This window comes from Corythoichthys intestinalis, chromosome 1, assembly GCF_030265065.1.
Source record: "Corythoichthys intestinalis isolate RoL2023-P3 chromosome 1, ASM3026506v1, whole genome shotgun sequence".
Lineage (NCBI taxonomy): Eukaryota > Metazoa > Chordata > Actinopteri > Syngnathiformes > Syngnathidae > Corythoichthys > Corythoichthys intestinalis.
Genome location: NC_080395.1, coordinates 21,405,780 through 21,426,858, shown reverse-complemented (window position 1 = coordinate 21,426,858; position 21,079 = coordinate 21,405,780). Strand labels below are relative to the sequence as shown.

Genomic DNA, 21,079 nt, shown 5'->3' with positions numbered 1-21,079 from the left:
GCTGTTACTTACAATGTTACTCAATACTTGAGTATTATTTTCATTGAAAACTTTTTTATTTTTTCGATGACTACTTTTACTGGAGTAATATAATTATTTTTTGGGCTACTCTACCCACCTCTGATTTATCCGGAATGCAGTGAAAGTGCTTGCACCACCAAAATCGAGTTTTTTTGGCTACAGTGCTCCCAGTAAAAATAAAATAAAATATGGATCCCTGCATTATGGGTTCAAAATAGAGTCAATAGATGTTTGTTAAGTCCATAACAGCATTTACAGTGCTGCTCGAAAGTTTGTGAACCCCACAGCGATGGTCAGATTTTTTGTAAAAAAAACTAAAATAACCTTATTAAATGTTAAGTTATACCCAAATCCACAATACTGACATTCCAAATAATGGACTGAAACAAAAGAAATAGTTATATTGTCATTCTTTATTTAACAAAAGTGGTTGATTTAAGAAAAACTCAGATATCATGTGTGCAAAAGTATGTGAACCCCTTCAGTTAATAGGATATTGCGCCTCCTTTTGCAGAGATTACCTCAACCAAACGGTTTCTGTAGTGACTAATCAGCCTCTCACATCTACTTTGGGGGATTTTTGCCCATTCTTCCTTGCAGAACGCAGTCAGTTGAGAGAGGTTTGATGGGCGTCTGGCATGAACTGCTCGCTTCAGGTCCCGCCACAGCATTTCAATGGGATTTAGGTCAGGACTTTGACTGGGCCAGTCCAGAACACGAATCTTCTTCTTTTTCAGCCATTCCTTGGTTGTATTGCTGGAATGCTTTGGATCATTATCATGTTGCATGATCCACCTTCTGCCAAGCTTTAACTTCAAAACAGATGGCGTCAGGTTATGTTCTAGGATTTGACAATATTCCTCAGAATTCATGATTCCCTGGACTATGTGGAGTTGTCCAGGTCCTGAGGATGAAAAGCAAGCCCAGATCTTGACATTCCCACCTCCATGCTTCACTGTTGGGAGAAGGTTCTTTTGGTGGTATGCAGTGTTGACTTTTCGCCAGACATGGCGGTTTTGGTTGTGACCAAACAGTTCAATTTTGCACCTACATCAGTTGATGAAAACTCTTTTTAATTTAGTCTCGACAACACAACTGTTAAAAAAACAAAAAAAAACTACTGAATTGATTGATTAGGAAATCAGGTTGAAATAATAGAAAATTCCAAAATGTTGAGGGGGTTCACAAACTTTTGAGCAGCACTGTATATTACCCTGTAGGTGTCACTGTGTCTTGTTATATAACACACCGGATGCATCAGCAATTGAGATGGTTGTGTATTTGTGCATGTGTGTGTGTGTGTATTTCGTTCAATGTAATGTGTTCCAGTCCATTTAGCTTGAAGGGCGTAGATGCGTTTCATAGAGTGTCGCATAAAAAGGCTGCTGTGAGGAAATGAAGCGATCAGACGTGATGGCACAGTCGTCTTCATTTGTCCGTGTGCCGCTACGTGTTGTAAATAACACGTTCAGTACACTGCCACATTGTATCACATAAATGGTGTATAAAATGGCATATCAGCCATTGAAAATAATAGCGCTGTAAAACTAGTGATAGCTCTTCCTCGCCAGTGATGCTTACCGATTCAATTGGATGACCAATTTTATTCGAGATGCCAGATGACATATCCTCTTTCCTCCCAATAGTGACCTCCCCTGTAATAAAGCCCGCACCTCAAATAGATATCTCCTATTTATTTATCCCTCAGGAAAGCAACACTGTGGCTTTCCTGCAATTTACGTTACAACCTAATTCTAGAGTATTGAGCAAAGGCTGTTAAGACTTATGATTTCTTCTTTGGAATGGCTGTGGCTGTTGGAACAGCATGATGGTGTAGAAGAACGAGACTACTTTGTAATGCTACTTATAGTCCGACAGCATATGTATTCAGTCATCTTATCTGGTGTTGTTTTTTTGCAGCCCATTTAATTTTTGTCATAGTCTTAGTCTTTTGGACGAAACTATTTATTAGTCATTTCAAAATGTGTTCGTGTTCGTCTCGTTTTAGTCGACAAAATCTCATGGAAAAGCTCGTCTCGTTTTAGTCAAGAGTTGCTCAAAATGTTTTCGTCTGTAAAATTCAGATGTTTTTGTCCAAAAATCAATTTAGATTTACAACAATTTTGAATGAACATAGACGAGCACATATTGTTGAAGTCTACAAGGACAATGCCGACTTCGTGATGATAATGCACACTCAGCAGGAAAAGCAGTGTATTATTTTCAATTAAACCCACCTCGAAGCCACGAAGTGTATGTAAAAAAAGTCCGAACGTTTACGAGGATGCTTGCCAAGATAAAGTTAATGCTAATGCTAACGCAATGAGTTACATTAACTCATTCACTCCCAGCCATTTTCACCGGAGCAACCCCCTTCGCTCCCGGCCATTTTACTGGATTTTGACTGATTTTGCAAGGCCCACAGAAAATTCTGTTCTATTGCTAATAGACATGGAACCCACCAAAAGAAAGATTACACTCTCTTCTTTCAGCAGGAAAAAAAGTAGTTCATATCTTTTTTCCATTCTTTAGAAATTAGCATTAGAAAATAGCTTAGTTTGAGCAATTTTCCTATTTCTGATGAAAAACTGAGAAATTGAGCTTTTTGTAAAAGCATACATTTCAAACATAACTTTGACTTTAACAGAGCTATTTTTAGCTCTTGTGACATCCCAAACATCTAAATAATGTTTTCCTTTTCCAAAATAACACAAACAACAAGACAAATAGAGCTTTTGATAGCAAAGTAACAATCTATTTACACATAACTAAACTATTTAGAGATGACGCTGTTGTGGCCGCGGCTGTCTCGCCAGACGGGGTAAATTTTTCCCCCATCACTGCCTGTCTCATCAAGATAGATTTTTTTTAAAGATCGATCGGGTCCGATCACGTCATTTTCAAAGTATCGGAATCGGCAAAAAAAATATCGGACATGCCTTTTTTTAATATATATATTCATTCATTCATTTTCCATGCCGCTTCATCCTCACGAGGGTCGCGGAGTTGCTGGAGCCTATATATATTTTTAATTAAATCATTTTCTAATTGTGTTTAAAGCTGTCAAATTTATCGCGTTAATGGTGGTAATTAATTTTTTTAAATTAATCACATTAAAATATATAACGTAATTAATGCATGCGCTGCACGACCCACTCACGCATTGTCGCACTCAATCTATAATGGTGCTGTTTTACCTATATTTAGAGCTAAAAGGCAGCGTAAAATGAGTAGAGAGAATTTTGGCAGCCTTTGGAGACTTGTTTTAATTGGCTAAAGCCTTACAATCCCTCTCTCAACAATTAGAAATATCGTGGGAAGCAATGTGGGGAAGAAAGGTAGTAGTTGATCTTTTTCTTAACACCCTATTTTATTTCCCAATGCTGAGAAGATATATCAATTGGTACCATTACGCAAAGTCATGGTTGCACTTCCCATCATGCATTTATATGTCCAGCTATTTATATTCTTATTTATCAACACTAAACAACTTCAACAAGTCACCTGTTATTGGTGCACCAACTTTAGTTGTGACTGACCATCCAAGCCGTGATCCGCTTCATCATGGATACTTTCCCATCTTATATCTTTTCTGTTGTGTCCTTGAGACTGTCCCCGACATCACCATGGTAACTGCCCACACATCAGATTGGTGCAGCATGCCTTAACAGCATGGAGGTCCATCATGGCAGATGAATCTGAGATCTATGCCAAAAGCCAGCCGATGGTAGCTTAAAGTGCCTGCGACACGAAAAAGAATGTTCATTTCATAATATGCGCGGTATTTTATGCTCGTGAATGAAATAGACCGCTTGGATGCGTGTGGAAGCGATCGCTATATTTATTTAGTTTTTTGAATCCCACGCCATGAAAATGAGTGACTTCCGGCAACAGTCTCGAGTTGAGAAAGAGGGCGCTGTGACGTGTACGGAGGAAGGAGTCCTCTTCAATATACAGCCGTACTGTTGTATAAGAAGGACTGATTCAGCTGATTTTGCGGACTAATACGTTTATGTTTCGCATCACGCTATCCAGACGGCTGCAGAGAAATCTTGCTCTACGAGGGAGAGGCATGTGCGCCTTTTTGGGGTTTCAAAAGGTTCCCATTCACCGGTGGATATTGGCCAAAACAAGCCCAGTGTTGTCACAGACTACTTAAAAAAGTAATTTAATTACTGATTACTGATTACACCTCAAAAAAGTAATCTAGTTACTTTACAGATTACTTTATAATCAAAGTAACTAAGTTACTTTAAAAGTAACTTATCAGTTACTTTTTACCAAATTTTCTCCTTTTGCTACCACAACATAAAAATGACAACAAAAAATGTCATCGCATGTAATTGAATTTTTCACATAAGGCTTAATCTTTTGAGTTAGGGGGGGTTTAATTAGTCAATGGAGTTGATTGCAACCACCATTGACTTGCACTAGCTTAGCCACCCCGGAGCCCTGAAACTAACAAATAACAGACAAACTGCACGGAATTTGTTCAAATCAACTCCAACTGAAACTAACAAATAACTGACAAACTGCACGGAATTTGTTCAAATCAACTCCAACGACTAAATAAACCCCCGCTAACTCCAAGATAAAGCCTAATGTCAAAAATTCTGAACTTCCCCTTTAAAATAAAGACCTAGCTGTTAAATATTGTCCATAAAAGTTGTAAAGCAATAAAACAAACAAAAATTATTGAAATGAACAAGAATCCTACAACGTATTTCATTATGGGTCAAAATAATTTTTCGAGCAGATCATGTGACTAGCACCTAAGACACTAGCTTTTGCTTTGCTAAGCCAAAACTACACCTGTGGAGGCAAGATGGGTATTTAGAATTTTTCTAAACCTAAGCTTTCAAACGCAACCAACAACAACTGAGCTTGAACAGTTTTATATATATGTACAGTGGGGAGAACAAGTATTTGATACACTGCCAATGGAAAACCCATTGGCAGTGTATCAAATACTTGTTCTCCCCACTGTATATATATAAACTTTTGGCCAAAAGTTTGGCGACACCTCAAAGGTGGACACTTTGAAGAATGTAGAATATAAAACCTGTTTTCAGTTATTTCACTTTTTTTTTGCCATTCCACATGTTCATTCAGTTTTGATGTATTCAGACAGGATTTACAATAGTAGGGAAAATATATAAAACGTAAAAATGTTTAATGTTTTGGTGTGTCCAAACTTTTGACTTTTGTTTCAGTCATCAACATGCTTTGCCCCCAGCCCCACAAAAGTAAAACTCCGCCTATGGTTACAAACACTGACAATAAAATGTGCATAAAGGCTGGTTACAAACTGTTTAAGTGCTGGCTGTCTTGTTACCTCTCGGCTTTTTCGAGTTTTTTCGCGTAGTCCTGTAATTCCAAGTGCTTCCTTGTTGAATTGGATGTAGAGTTTTTAGCGGCCGACAGTCTTTTTCAGCCAGCGTAAAGTTTGCAACGCACTGAGATATTTTTGTCATCTTTACTGGACAGAAATGTGAAGTAATGGCTGTATTTCCAGTGAGCAAATGCATCCATTTGCGGCATATATCCTGCCTTTCACTGTTAGCCTCGCTGCCTCGTCAGAATGCTACAGTTGTGGTCAAAAGTTTACATACACTTGTGAAGAACATAATGTCATGGCTCTCTTGAGTTTCCAGTTATTTCTACAACTCTGATTTTTCTCTGATAGTGATTGGATCAGATACTTTTTTTGTCACAAAAAACATTCATGAAGTTTGGTTCTTTTATGACTTTATTATGGGTAAACAGAAAAAAGTGATCAAATCTGCTGGGTCAAAAATATACATACAGCAGCGCTAATATTTGGTAACATGTCCCTTGGCCATTTTCACTTCAATTAGGTGCTTTTGGTAGCCATCCACAAGCTTCTGGCAAGCTTCTGGTTGAATCTTTGACCACTCCGCTTGACAGAATTGGTGCAGTTCAGTTAAATTTGATGGCTTTCTGACATGGACTTGTTTCTTCAGCATTGTCAACAAGTTCTCAATGGGGTTTAAGTCAGGCCATTCGAAAACCTTAATTCTAGCCTGATTTAGCCATTCCATTACCACTTTTGATGTGTGTTAGGGGTCATTGTCCTGTTGGAACACCCAACTGCCCCCAAGACCCAATCTCGGGCTGATGACGTTAGGTTATCTTGAAGAATTTGAAGGTAATCCTCCTTCTTCACTATCCCATTTACTCTCTGTAAAGCACCAGTTCCATTGGCAGCAAAACAGCCCCACAGCATAATACTACCACCACCGTGCTTGACGGTAGGCATGGTGTACTTGGGGTTAAAGGCCTCACCTTTTCTCCTCCAAACATATTGCTGGGCTTTGTGGCCAAACAGCTCGATTTTTGTTTCGTCTGACCACAGAACTTTCCTCCGGAAGGTCTTATCTTTGTCCATGTGATCAGCAGCAAACTTCAGTCGAGCCTTAAGGTGCCGCTTTTGGAGCAAGGGCTTCCTTCTTGCACGGCAGCCTCTCAGTCCATGTAGATACAAAACACCCTTGACTGTGGACACTGACACCTGTGTTCCAGCAGCTTCTAATTATTGGCAGATCTGCTTTTTGGTGATTCTCGGTTGAATCTTCACCCTCCTGACCAATTTTCTCTCAGCAGCAGGTGATAGCTTGCGTTTTCTTCCTGATCATGGCAGTGACAAAACAGTGCCATGCACTTTATACTTACAAACAATTGTTTGCACTATTGCTCTTGGGACCTGCAGCTGCTTTGAAATGGCTCCAAATGACTTTCCTGACTTGTTCAAGTCAATGATTCGCTTTTTCAGATCCATGTATGTATATTTTTGACCCAACAGATTTGATCACTTTTTCTGTTAACCCATAATGAAGTCATAAAAGAACCAAACTTCATGAATGTTTTTTGTGACAAAGAAGTATCTGTTCCATTCACTCTATCGGAGAAAAATTAGAGTTGTAGAAATAACTGGAAACTCAAGAGAGCCATGACATTATGTTCTTCACAAGTGTATGTAAACTTTTGACCACAACTGTATGTTGTTGACCGCCGTGGCAGACAGCCTCATACAGCATCGTAATACACGTGACCTGCACCCCCCCATGATGAGAAATGCTCTTCGTACATGACTACAGTATTCTTCATTCTACATACATTATGAGGCAAAAACAAAATAGTAACGCACAGCACTAGGGAAACTAACTTTTATCGGATTACTGGCTTGGAAAAATGAACGCGTTAGATTACTCGTTACTGTAGAAAGTAATCAGATTACAATAACGCGTTACGCGTTACTAACAACACTGAACAAGCCCTACTACTGTGGGACCATGGGACTTACGAGGAAGTGAGTAAACATCGTGTTTTGTATTATGTCAGATACTGGGATCATTTTAATATGTAGGTGGCTTGCATTTTGTGGCTGACATGCATGCGGGGCGGCTATTTTTCGTCACAACACCAGCAGCTTGTCGCCGGGAGAGTACTATATTCGGCTTATTGTGCTCATGTGCCCGTTGTTCTGTCAAATTTTCTGACCGATCAGAAACTGCAACTTTGAGTTAAAAATAGTTAAAAATAGGTGCGAATCCAGCGATTACAAAGTAAACACTACAAACTTTCTTTAAATAAAAGACTACTTATGTTTGATCGTGGATTGGCATGTAAATGTTCAGCGGTCATTGTCCAGCTGCTTCCTCGGCGAGCTCTCCTGTCAGTAGTAGCAGGGGAACGAGCTGTAAATTGCTCTCAAGACAATCGACAACCCAGTCGTCATGTGAAATGATCCGGGCTAGTTATGTGTGATTTTCCGCTTCGAAGACTTTAAAACATCACTCGGTTCAGGTTGGCATGTTGGCTAGCTGTCACGCCTCTTGGTTTGTTTAAATTCTCCGAAGCCAGGGAAGGGAAATGACATAAACCCGATTTAGGTGGCATAAAATATCGTTCAGGAAGTGCGACAGTAAAGGTAAAGTCGACAGTTTTGACCATTATGGAGTAATTTTGCCCTGTCGTCTTGAATAAATGCATTTTTATTACTTCATATTCCATTTAGCACAAGACTGTTATTTGTCATGACCATGCCATTTATTTAGCTATTGGGGAAAAATACTTGGATAAAAAAGAATATCCTGTAAAAATATTGGAGTAGGGAGACTGAAACAATGACATTTTGCGGCTCTCTTCGTCACGTTTTCCTCATTCTGAATAATTTCCCCTCAACGGGCTGACTGGTCCTTCTCAAGCCATTTACTGTATTTAGCTATTTGGGGAAATACTTGGATAAAAAGAATATCCTGTAAAAATATTGGAGTAGAGAGACTGAAACAAAGACATTTGCGGCTCTCTTCGTCGTGTTTTCGCCGTTGTGAATAATTCCCACGCAACGTGCTGCATACTAAATCAGATGAAATCGGAACTCTGCTGACGTCATCCACCTGTTGGGGATGCTAGAGCCCTATAATGGTAGGCGTGGCTAACCGGCAGATTAAAAGACTAATTTCTCGCCATCTGTGCTTTGCTAAATTGTTGTATATAGGCGAATCGTCTCAAAATATGATTGTAATTCACATAATAATCCTATTTAAGACTTTGATTTCTCGTGTCGTACGCACTTTAAACTGTTTGGAGCTGGGTTTCAATGTTAAAGTCAAAGTTTCAATGTCAAAGTTAGTGTTTAAGTGAGGTTTCAAGGATCAGTCAGGTTCCCTAGTTAAGGATTCAAATGAGAGGCTTTTGAATTATATTTATACAGTACTTTTCTACTAGAAGTGATCCGGGATTTTAATCTTTTCTATCGTACCGCAGGGTTGTATGAAAATGACTTAGAAATTGGTATTTTCTAAAAAATTCCCTATTGTTGCCTCGTCCTTAATGTTTCTCAAGGGTAAGATAATATTCCTTCTCCGTCTTTTACTGACTCTACAAATACACAACTCATCCTACCACCCTTCAACACACCCCCAGACACCGCAATACTTCCCCAACCCCCGACATCTTGCCTTCTCACAGTCCAGACTTACCATTTCTTTAATGTTAAACCTGTGACTCGTTCAAATGCCCTCATCAAAAATACGAATCTGCGCGCCGGCACGCAGCCGCCCGGGGCATGAAAAGAAGGGGATTATATTTCATTTCGCACAGAAACGGAGAGTGTGAGTCAGGGAGATGGGAGTTCTCCTGCTTCAACTTTGTGTGAAAGTCTTTTTTATTCCTTTGTGATGCTACGCTCACGCACTGGGATGCAATGTGACCTTGAAACAGAGACATGCTCAATGCAAACTTTTGCATTTCAAATTCTTTTAAATGTTTGAACAATCCTGCAAATAAGTTAGACTATGTGACTTGCTGTCAAATAAGTCTAGAAGACAAGAAATGAACCAAAGAAATAGAAGATGCGATGCGAATATAATTGAAACAGTAGCAGTGTGATGTCTGCATGGAGAAAATTTCCATGAACTTCACACCCCGGAGGACTAGAAGAGTCGATACTTACTGTATTGTTAGGTCTCAAATATGGATTAGGCTTCGACGTAAGATTTCAAGGCATGGTCCGGGTTTGAAATAAGGATTAATGCTGTCAAATTTTGATTTCAAGGCTTTTTTATTTCTTCCAAGCCAAGGGTCAAAATTACGTACTACAGTCGTACCTCTACTTATTAAACTAATTGGTTCTGGAAGTCGTTTTGTAACTTAAAAATTCTGTAAGTAGAGACGCTTTTTTATTTAAATGCCCTAATCTGTTTCAAGCCCCCAAAATTCTGACATAAACCTTTTATAATGCATAAAAATGTGTAACAAATACATGCTACAATTCAATTATTGCACAATAAACATAATAAAGAATAAAAGTTAATGCACTCATTTAAACCTGTCGGAACACGAGGGGCGAAGGAAGAGATGAAAATTCTGTATGTAGAGACGTTCGTATGTAGAGGTGGGAATCTTGGGGCACCTAACGATTCGATTACGATTCAGAGGCTACGATTAGATTATAAATCGATTATTGATGCCCACCCCCTGCCACTTTTAATGTTTCATACATTTGTTCCAAAATTGTTCAAAAATCCTCTCAGGCTAAACCAGGGGTGTCCAAACTTTTTGCAAAGGGGGCCGGATTTGGTGTGGTAAAAATGTGGGGGGCCGACCTTGGATGACGTCCTTTACATAGAACAATATATTTTAAGCAAATTTTAGCGAGCCATTCTGTGCGTCACGTTTATTTATTTATTTATTTATTTATTTTATTCATGATTTCAACAATCTCATAACTAGCCTTTGTGGCGTTCTCTTTTGACTCTCGGGCTCTTGCGAAATACTGCAGGTGTGAAATTAAACTAGCTTCAATTTCTCACTGCGTATCTTCCCTGTAATCTTGTCGTACATGTCAGAGTGTCTTGTTGGGTAATATCGCCTCACATCGAACTCTTTAAAAACAGCAACTATCCCTTTGCAAAGAAGGCAGACACAGTTGTTGCGTATTTTAGTGAAGAAATAGTCCAATTTCCGCATCCTAGAAGCGTCGGCTGTCGCAGTCAAATTTTTATGTTGATTGTCACCATTTTAGAAATTGGAAGGGTCACACGGGGTTATGTTGCTTAGAGTGCTGCTGACTTTTAGTGTGTAAATGAGGAGCAGCATTTAGTGTGTAGGCTACTTCATATGCTGGTATTAGTAGAGTCTGTGTGCGGGCCAGACGTTACTGATTTCATGACAGAGGCTGGGGGCCGCATGAAATTTGACGACGGGCCGCATTTGGCCCCCGGGCCGGGCTTTGGACATGTCTGGGCTAAACCAAACTACTATTCCAGTATCAAGTTAAAAGTTCAAAACAGTAAATAAAATACTCAAGTCCCCATTCTGTGTCAGCAGCTTTAAACTACTTTCAATTAATTTAATGTTGTGAATCAACCGTTAATGTTGTTAAAATTGCTCCCTTTACTATTTCCCTTCTGTTTACTTTCGACATGTGAAAGTTTTCAAACTGTTTCATCATTTAAAAATAGATTCAAGTCAAGATTTCTCCTTCGACAGCTCTTTGGTCTTGGCCATAGTGGAGTTTGGAGTGTGACTGACTGAGCTTGTGGACAGGTGTCTTCTATACCGATAATGAGTTAAAACAGGTGCCATTAATACAGGTAACGAGTGGAGACCTCGTTAGAAGAAGTTAGACCTCTTTGACAGCCAGAAATCTTGCTTGTTTGTAGGTGACCAAATACTTATTTTCCACTCTAATTTGGAATTAAATTCTTTAAAAATCAAACAATGTCATTTTCTGTTTTTTTTCCCCACATTCTGTCTCTCATGGTTGAGGTTTACCCATGTTGACAATTACAGGCCTCTCTAATCTTTTCAAGTAGGAGAACTTGCACAATTGGTGGTTGACTAAATACTTATTTGCCCCACTGTACTCAAGTCCCCATTCTGTATCAGCAGCTTTAAACTATATTCAATTAATTCAATTTTGTGACTCAACCGTTAAAGTTGCTAAAATCGCTCCCGTTATTCCATAAGTTCCTTTCTGTCTACTTTCAACATGTCAAAGTTTTAAAACTGTTTTAAAGATATTCATGTCAAGATTTTGCCAATTTAGGAGTGTTTTAGAGAAAAAGTTAATTAGGTTTGCTCCAACAGAGCCTTCCAGAGAAGTTTTCTGCTTTAAGATGGTGGCTGTTTAGTAATGTTTAGTAAAGTTTGTAATTTCGCATCTAGTTCTCTTTACATGGTCTAACGCCGCCATCGTCTGTAATTTCGCATCTAGTTCTATATATATGTGATATCTAGCATAGCATTATCTGGCCGTACGTTTGTAGCGGCATGAGATTAAAATGATATTTACTCTCGGTCCATTCCTCATTGCGTCCCAAAGACCGTGCTGACTGTGTTTTAGTTCCGCTTTACCTGGTATAATTAAATAATCGGGATTTGGATGTTTGTGAATCATTCTCGAATCTACCACGGCCGAATAGCGAATAATCTAAGAATCGGAAATTTTGTACGCCTCTATTCGTATGTAGAGGTATCACTGTACAGTGATCCCTCGCTACTTCGCGCTTCAAACTTCATGCCTGCAGTCCATCGCGGATTTTTTTTCCAATTAAAATAAAAAATACAGATGGGCTGTCCTGAGCCAATCGCGTAGTCTCACTCACTCCCTCTCCCTGCCCTTTGTTCGTCAACCTGTGCACTGGAGTTGCTTATTAAAGTTAACGATGTTGACAGATATTCGAGTTTGATCTTGCCACAGATGCTTGTAAGGCAAAGCTTCAAAGCGCCGCATATGTCAATCATTGTTTAACTTGTTAAACAGTTGCTGTGGCAACTCATTGTGTGTAAGTGAACAGCTTCAGCAGATTTGAGTAGACTCACTCAATGAAGCATCTAATACATCCAAGAATTTTTCTACTACTGTATTTTTCGGACTATAAGTCGCAGTTTTTTTTATAGTTTGGCTGGGGGTGCGACTTATACTGAGAAGCGACTTACAGTGCCCTCCAGAATTATTGGCACCCCTGGTTAAGATGTGTTTTTTTAGCTTCTAATAATGTTTTTTATTCAAATAATATGGGACCTTAATGGGAAAAAAAGCGAAAAATCCAACCTTCAATACAAGTGCATTTAAAAATCCCACATAAAGAGATAAATATTTGACATCAAATAATGTGTGTCACAGTTATTAGCACCCCTGGTGTTAATACTTTGTACAACCCCCTTTTGCCAACAAAACAAGGTCTGGGGGCTGGGATGGCCATGGGAGGAGCTTGATTTTGTGTCTGGTGAACCATTTCTGTGTAGATTTGGCTATATGTTTAGGGTCATTGTCTTGCTGAAAGACCCAATGATGACCCACCTTCAACTTTTCGGGCAGAGGGCAACAGATTTTGATTTAAAATGTCCTGGTATTTCAAAGCATTCATGATGCCATGCACCCTAACAAGGTTCCCAGGGCCTTTGGAAGCAAAACAGCCCCACAGCATCACTGACCCACCCCCATACTTCACAGTGGGTATGAGGTGCTTTTCAGCATGCGCATCTTTCGTGGCACGCCAGACCCACTTAGAGTGTTTGTTGCCAAAAATCTGACCAAAGCACACGGTCCCAGGCTTCAACTAGGACCGTGTGCTTTGGTCAGATGAGACCAAGATTGAGCTTTTTGGAAGCAATTTTTGGAAGCAATTTCTTTTTCTTTGATGGGGGCAAAAAGTTCAGGAGTTTTACCTCCTCCAGCCATCGTGTAGCACAGTTGACTCACTGATACTGAGCAACAACTGGTAGGGGAGAGTTGAACCTTGCAGCTGCAAGCAAGCGATTCTCTCTGCATTTTTAGGACATTAAAAATAGGTAATCCCGTAGGGACGGTATGACGGAAAATTTTTGAAACCGGTAATCGGCACATGACTAGTCACACATTGCTGCATTTTCGTTTCGTCGGACGAAAACATCGTATGAGGGAGAGACGCATGAGTGACACGACCCAAACACTGCTACAATGCAAGCTGGCATACTCCATGTACAATATGAAAATGTCACACATTGTGAACATTTGACAGAAATTATATTACATTTTCGTCTCGCTGTTGTCTTGTCAGACAAAAACTGGCATTTGTCTCATTATGTTGTAATCTCCCAAGCCACGTTTTTAGCTCGTCATCATCATGAAAAAATTGTTCATCGAAGAAATATTTTCGCTCTCGTCATTGTTGACAAAAACAACACTGGTTTCCAATAGGGTTGTTCCGATCATGTTTTTTTTGCTCCCGATCCGATCCCGATCATTTTAGTTTGAGTATCTGCCGATCCCGATATTTCCCGATCCGATTGCTTTTTTTTGCTCCCGATTCAATTCCAATCATTCCCGATATTTTTTCCCGATCATATACATTTTGGCAATGCATTAAGAAAAAAATTAATAAAACTCGGACAAATATATACATTCAACATACAGTACATAAGTACTGTATTTGTTTATTATGACAATAAATCCTCAAGATGGCATTTACATTATTAACATTCTTTCTGTGAGAGGGATCCACAGATAGAAAGACTTGTGACTTTGTATATTGTGACTAAATATTGCCATCTAGTGTATTTGTTGAGCTTTCAGTAAATGATACTGTAGCCATGCCCAAAGGCATGATGGGAAGTGGAACCATGACTGTGCGTAGTGCTACCAATTGATATATCTTCTCTGCGTTGTGAAATAACATAAGGTGTTAAAAAAAAATCAATTGCTACCTTGCTTCCCCACATTGCTTCCCATGATATTTCTAATTGTAGGGAGAGAGAAAGTAAGGCTTTAGCTAATTTAAAAAAGGCTTCAAAGGCTGCCAAAATTCACTCTACTCATTTTGCGCTGCCTTTTATCTCTCTATATAGGTAAATCGGCGCCATTACAGATTGAGCCCGACAACGCGTGAGTGGGTCGTGCAGCGCATGCATTAATTGCGTTAAATATTGTAACGTGATACATTTTTTAAAAAATTAATTACCGCCGTTATCGGGATAAATTTGATAACCCTACCTTAAGCCTAAACTTTATAAAGACTTTGGATGAGTGTAACATATTATGTCTGTAACGTTAAATACAATTAGAAAACGATTTAATTTAAATATATTTAAAAAAGGCATGGCCGATATTTTTTTGCCGATTCCGATACTTTGAAAATGACGTGATCGGACCCGAGCGATCGGCATCCCGATCGATGCCGATCGATCGGGACATCTCTAGTTTCAAATATGGGTAAGGGTTCCAACATTGGGTTTCCCGTTGACGTTTGGGTTTTGAACCAGGTTTTGGGTTCAAATTAGTGTTAAAAACCTGTGTTCTGTGTTAGAGTTTCAAATTTCGGTTCTCTTTTTCGTGTCGTAGTTTTGATTGTGATGACATGCTTTACCAGAGGAAGGGGATTGAATGTGAAATGTGTTAAATGTCAGAAAGCATCTGTGGTGCCATGCTGAGTGCTCTTTCATTTTTCACGGCTGCTGGCTAAACCTACTCTCCTCAGCCTGTAGCCGACCTTGTCTTATTCCACTCTACTTATCTACCATGTCAAGCCATTGACCGTGTAGCACTCCTTCAATGAGTTGCTGAAGTGACTTTTTGGAAAATGCGCATGAAATATTCAGAAAGTAAACAATGCTGGCTGAAAGACTGACTTTTTGTCTAACATGACATGTGAACTGCTGTATTCTACAAAAACTGTGTAAAGAAAACCAACTTTTGACTCCTTTTTACACTAAAATGATGCTTCAAGCTAAACTAAAATGGCACAACGTCCTGTCGGTTTGCCTTTTAATGGCTCAATGATGTCTTGAGAGCTACAGGGCAGTATTACAAAGGAGAACAGAATTTCTTACTACATCACCCGCAGTTGCTTGTTCAGGATTTACATCTCATTTCCATTCCAACAGCGTGGAGGTCGCGCTATACCTCCGCCCACTGTCAGTTTGTGCGTGATGGGTTGAGCTGAATCCTGATTTCAGCTCACATTTCATCTCCCGCAGTGTCAAAGTCGACTTACGTCAAAACAATTAACTTTTTCCGCACTTTTGTTGGCATGTAGCCCGGATGAACAGCAAAGAAAGTGCAGTACTGTACTCCACTGGACAAAACAGATGATAAGACCCCCAAAAAAATAGTATATTAACACTTACACAGACAGTGGTCGTTTCAGTGGACATCTGTTTTAAACTTAACATTAGTTTAACTTATTCACTGTCAGCCCAGGTCACAGAGTATGTGTTGTGGTACTTAGTAACGAGGGAAATTCATATTGAAAACACCTATTAACAACAATAGACAAGCAACGATCACTACCTGCCCCTCCTAGTTAAAATGGATTGGACGTCAATTGCCGTCAATGGTAGCCAAAGAGTTGAGCCCTAGACCTCATAATGATATTGACGGGACATGGGGTGCAGGGCCGATTATTGGGCGGCCTATCTCCGTTAAAGCTGACCGAGTGGAAACACAGACAAAGAGCTTTCTACGTTGAAAATTCTTGTGAATAAATGCTTAAATCCCTGAATTCTTTATAGATATGGACGTAAAACAGTCTCGATTCTTGGTTAAAAGCAAAAAAAAACGGGCAGTTAGCATTTATTTTACTTAAATATGTCAAATGTGCTGCTAGTCTTTAAGGCACTGTAGCGCCAGTTTATCACCACTAGAGCTGAAACGAATACTCGAGCAACTCGAGTAACTCGTGTTTAAAAACTGATCCGAGTAATTTTATTCACCTCGAGGAATCGTTTCATTTTGCCTGCTCTAAGCATCACGTTTTGCCCGGACTACTTTTAGGACGCTTTTATTTATGCACACAAAGGCAACAGAAATGTGATCCTTTTGAATCTTCTCCTCTGTGTGTCTGCAAAACCCAAGGTTTTTTTTTTTTTTTTTTTTTTTTTTTTATATTAAACTTGCCTAGGGTTATTTCGTTGTGTAAATGCTTTTATAATGATCATAAAAATATGTAGACTATTTAAACATTAAGAAAACTTGCGTTTTTTTCTGCCAACTCAAAGAAATGAAAATAAATTGCTGCTCCTACATTTTTTTTTTTCCGCGTCATTTCAAAAAAAAAAAAAAAAAAAAAACGGGTTTTTCGGGTTGGGCCTGCAAATCTAGTCAATTGATCGGGCTCGGGCCGGGTCGGGCTTCAATACTAGCGGGCCTTGTCGGGTCGGGCTGGATTTTTTAGGCCCGATCTAACCTCTATTGCATATATATACATTTTTAAAGCTTCGGCTTCTCTCGTCAGCCCTTTTCTTTTCGGGCTGAATTAAACACATATAAATGCTGTATGTTTGTTTGGATTTGTCATGCCTGAAGGGAAAATAATTAATTAAATAAATAAATAAATAAATAAATAAATAAAATAAAAAATATATAGTGGGCTAGGCCTACATTTTACTTTTGTTCTACATTGCAATTTAGTTGGTTTTGTTTGCAGCTGAGCTGATCCCTGGATTGATATTGCGATAAAGATGCTGCTGCACTACAATATTTTCTTTTTCGTTTTCTTTAATATTTACTTGAATATTGTTATTGATGGGTCGTTGTGACTAAAATACAGTGACTGTTATTACTGATTTTGCACAGGAATTCAGATGTTGCAATGTGTGAAAGGCTGCTACTATGTGTAAAAAAAAAAAAAAGAAAAAAAAAAAGAGAAAGCCCTGGTCTCATTCAAAGCACTAATTAAATGCTGTGATCTGTTTTTTTTTGTTGTTTTTTTTTTATACAGTGCTGCTCAAAAGTTTGTGAACCCCCTCAACATTTTGGGATTTTCTATTATTTCAACCTGATTTCCTAATCAATCAATTCAGTAGGTTTTTTTTGTTTTTTTTAACAGTTGTGTTGTCGAGACTAAATTAAAAAGAGTTTTCATCAACTGATGTAGGTGCAAAATTGAACTGTTTGGTCACAACCAAAACCGCCATGTCTGGCGAAAAGTCAACACTGCATACCACCAAAAGAACCTTCTCCCAACAGTGAAGCATGGAGGTGGGAATGTCAAGATCTGGGCTTGCTTTTCATCCTCAGGACCTGGACAACTCCACATAGTCCAGGGAATCATGAATTCTGAGGAATATTGTCAAATCCTAGAACATAACCTGATGCCATCTGTTTTGAAGTTAAAGCTTGGCAGAAGGTGGATCATGCAACATGATAATGATCCAAAGCATTCCAGCAATACAACCAAGGAATGGCTGAAAAAGAAGAAGATTCGTGTTCTGGACTGGCCCAGTCAAAGTCCTGACCTAAATCCCATTGAAATGCTGTGGCGGGACCTGAAGCGAGCAGTTCATGCCAGACGCCCATCAAACCTCTCTCAACTGACTGCGTTCTGCAAGGAAGAATGGGCAAAAATCCCCCAAAGTAGATGTGAGAGGCTGATTAGTCACTACAGAAACCGTTTGGTTGAGGTAATCTCTACAAAAGGAGGCGCAATATCCTATTAACTGAAGGGGTTCACATACTTTTGCACACATGATATCTGAGTTTTTCTTAAATCAACCACTTTTGTTAAATAAAGAATGACAATATAACTATTTCTTTTGTTTCAGTCCATTATTTGGAATGTCAGTATTGTGGATTTGGGTATAACTTAACATTTAATAAGGTTATTTTAGTTTTTTTTACAAAAAATCTGACCATCGCTGTGGGGTTCACAAACTTTCGAGCAGCACTGTATATATATCTGAAAGCATGTTCATTTGATTTCAACCAGGAGTGACACAAGAGCCGATAAAAAGTTGTTTAATGTCTGACTGCTTGTGTTGCCTCATGATTCACGAAAAATATGCTTTGCTTTAGAATTTTAATGCATCCCAGGCTTTAATGCATCGTGATGTATTGCCGAATAGAACCGAATCGTGGCCCTCCGAATCGTAATCGAATCGTGAGGGCAGTGCCGATGCACACCTCTAATAATTATTAAGTCTATGGTCAAGCTATATGATTTCGGAAGACTTTTAAATGGAAAAAAAAAAAAAAAACTAAAACAAACAACCCCAAAATTTAATGTCCCTCATCCAATCACATGATCGGATATCGGGCCCGATCACTGCATCTTTACAAGGTCTGGTGAAAAATATCAGGTTTTTGTTTTAAGGTCTACAAAGCAACAAAATAAGGTGCAAAATGATTTTGTCAAAAGAAACACATACTCAAAAATATTGTACTACGTAGCATGACAAATACATTTTCGGAAGACATAACGCTAGCTGTTATAGGAAGCTAACAATCTATGTAATTAAAATATTTAAGAATTAAAAAAAAAAAAGAAGATAATTAGTGCATGAAAGGGTTAACCGTCTACCTTGTACCTTCACTTCTTACTATTTTTATCTTCCTGCTTTTCTTCTCAATCTTCTTACGCATCCACCCACCCATTTACCCATTTTAACCTCCACCTATCATTCAACAATTTAAAAGCTGATCATAGAACACAGTAAACCTAATGTTGATATGAACCTCAAAGGTTGTTTTTTTGTCCCTTGTAGGGCCCCATAGAGAATGATGTTGTGGTCCATGTGTCGCTGATAGCCGAGAGCCAAAGGTATATTGTGTGTCTTGGTGTGTGTGCTTCCTCACATCCTGTTCCTCCTTACAATTATAAAGAAATCCTGTCATGAATTACTGACTAATCACCAATATTTTTATTTTCATTTTCTGTTGCATGAGTTTTTTTTTTTTTTTTTTTTTTTACAATCAAAGCTAAATATACATTTAAACTAAATTATGAATGCATTAAAAAATTAGCTCAAACAAAAACTTAGCTTATGTTGGTCTTAATAGGGAGCAGCTGGATTCAGCCATTCGAAATGAGGCAGACTAGAGGGCAGGGTATCCTCCCAAATCAATAAAACTGAATGCAAACACTTTCAAAACAAACCATTGCAACGCCACTTTAATTAAACGAATACTCAAAGCGGCAAAATTTAATTTGAATCTTTTTTTTCTAATCGGGCACTCGAGTTAATCGATTTTTCGTTACTACTTGAAACACATCCTAAACTCGAACGTATTCAACGTACAATATGAAAATGTTACCCATTGTGAACATAGGACAGGAACTATTTTTCATCTCGTTGTTTTCTCGTCCGACGACAACTGGCGTTCGTCTCGTTATGTTCTCGTCTCCTAAGCCACATTTTGAACTCGTCATTATCATGAAAAAATTGTTCGTCGACGAAATATTTTCGTTATCATTGTTGACGAAAACAACACTGTTAGGCAACAGTGCAGCACAGCACATGTCACATTGTCTCTATCTAAGCTGTCTCAAACGTGGAATAACGGATATTATTTAGCTACATATTGTTAATTTTCGGCTATTTTTTTGTTTGTTTGCTTTGCTGCATTGCACAAGGAATGATTTGCAAAAAAATCTCGAGTGTACAGAAAAATTTGGATCCCCCAAAACTCCCCAAAACTACACATTTTCTGTTGGCCAGTGTTATCAAATTCACTCAGTACCGTATTTTCGGACTACAAGTCCCACCTGAGTATAAGTCGCACCAGCCATAAAATGCCCAACGAAGAGAAAAAAACATATATACGTCGCACCGGAGTATAAGTCGCATTCAATGGCGGACTTGGCAATTTTGGGGGCTAAGGCGAACATATCCAGGGACCCTCTTCATGGGTCAGGGGTTAAAAAGGTGAGAAGAGTGTGGAGAAAATATGTTCCGGTACACTAGGGCTGTCCTAAACGACAAATTTTCTCCTGATTAGTCAACCGACTAGTTTTACGATTAGTCGACTAATCTAATAATTTTCTTTTTTCTACTAATTTAGCAATGAAATTTTTGTTGACGCTTATTAACTCACAAAACCATTTTGGAACACCTAAATTCTTTATTAAAGTACAAATAATCATGTAAATAACAATAATTCATCACAAACAGTGAGGTTAAATGCTGATAGGATTTACTAGTGCAAAAGAATGGAAAGTAAACAGATTCAGAACACTGACTTTGCCTTTTCAACATTATTCAAAACAATTCTTTAAAAAAATTCTAGCATTATTATTATTATTATTATTATAGTATACTACTATCTATAATAGTAGTATAATAATTATATTAATTATTCATTGCCAATCATGTTTGTCATAAAGAGTGTCATTTGAAAGCTATTCTTAGTGTAGAATCTGTATACCGTAGTATTTACTCTACATATTATAATATTAATTCTGAAGTATGTGGGATTAACTCCAGAAATTATTGATATGACGAACATGACGTGCTTTATTTTGAAATGTTCACCCTAGGTACATTCGCTAAACCGCTAACCGAAAGCTTTACACTACGTAAAAAAAAAATTCTTCATCATTGCTTGTGGTGTCACTAATAGATTTAATTTTTTTTTCGTTAGCAAATGCTGTTAACCAGCTTTTGAGTGTTATTGTATGACTGATTGGAACTGCACTGCATTGTTTCGCCACAGGGTGTGCTGTCGTGTATTTTATGTTCGGTGTGAAGAAGAAGAAAGTTAAAAGAGGCATTAGCGGCCTGTTCTCAACTTCTCCCTCACTGCACTTTGGCTCTCATGGGGCGCACGTTCGCT

The 21,079-nt window shown here is 38.6% G+C and overlaps 1 protein-coding gene across 3 annotated transcripts in view; it reads left to right on the top strand.

Annotated features, from left to right (window-relative positions):
- Positions 1-21,079, top strand: part of phkb (phosphorylase kinase, beta) — a 199,506-nt gene that overhangs the window by 95,938 nt on the left and 82,489 nt on the right. For all 3 annotated transcript variants that reach the window (XM_057831354.1, XM_057831348.1, XM_057831364.1), the window contains one exon: positions 19,012-19,067. In XM_057831354.1, coding sequence (XP_057687337.1) covers positions 19,012-19,067 — 56 coding nt within the window. The remainder of the gene's footprint in view (positions 1-19,011; positions 19,068-21,079) is intronic.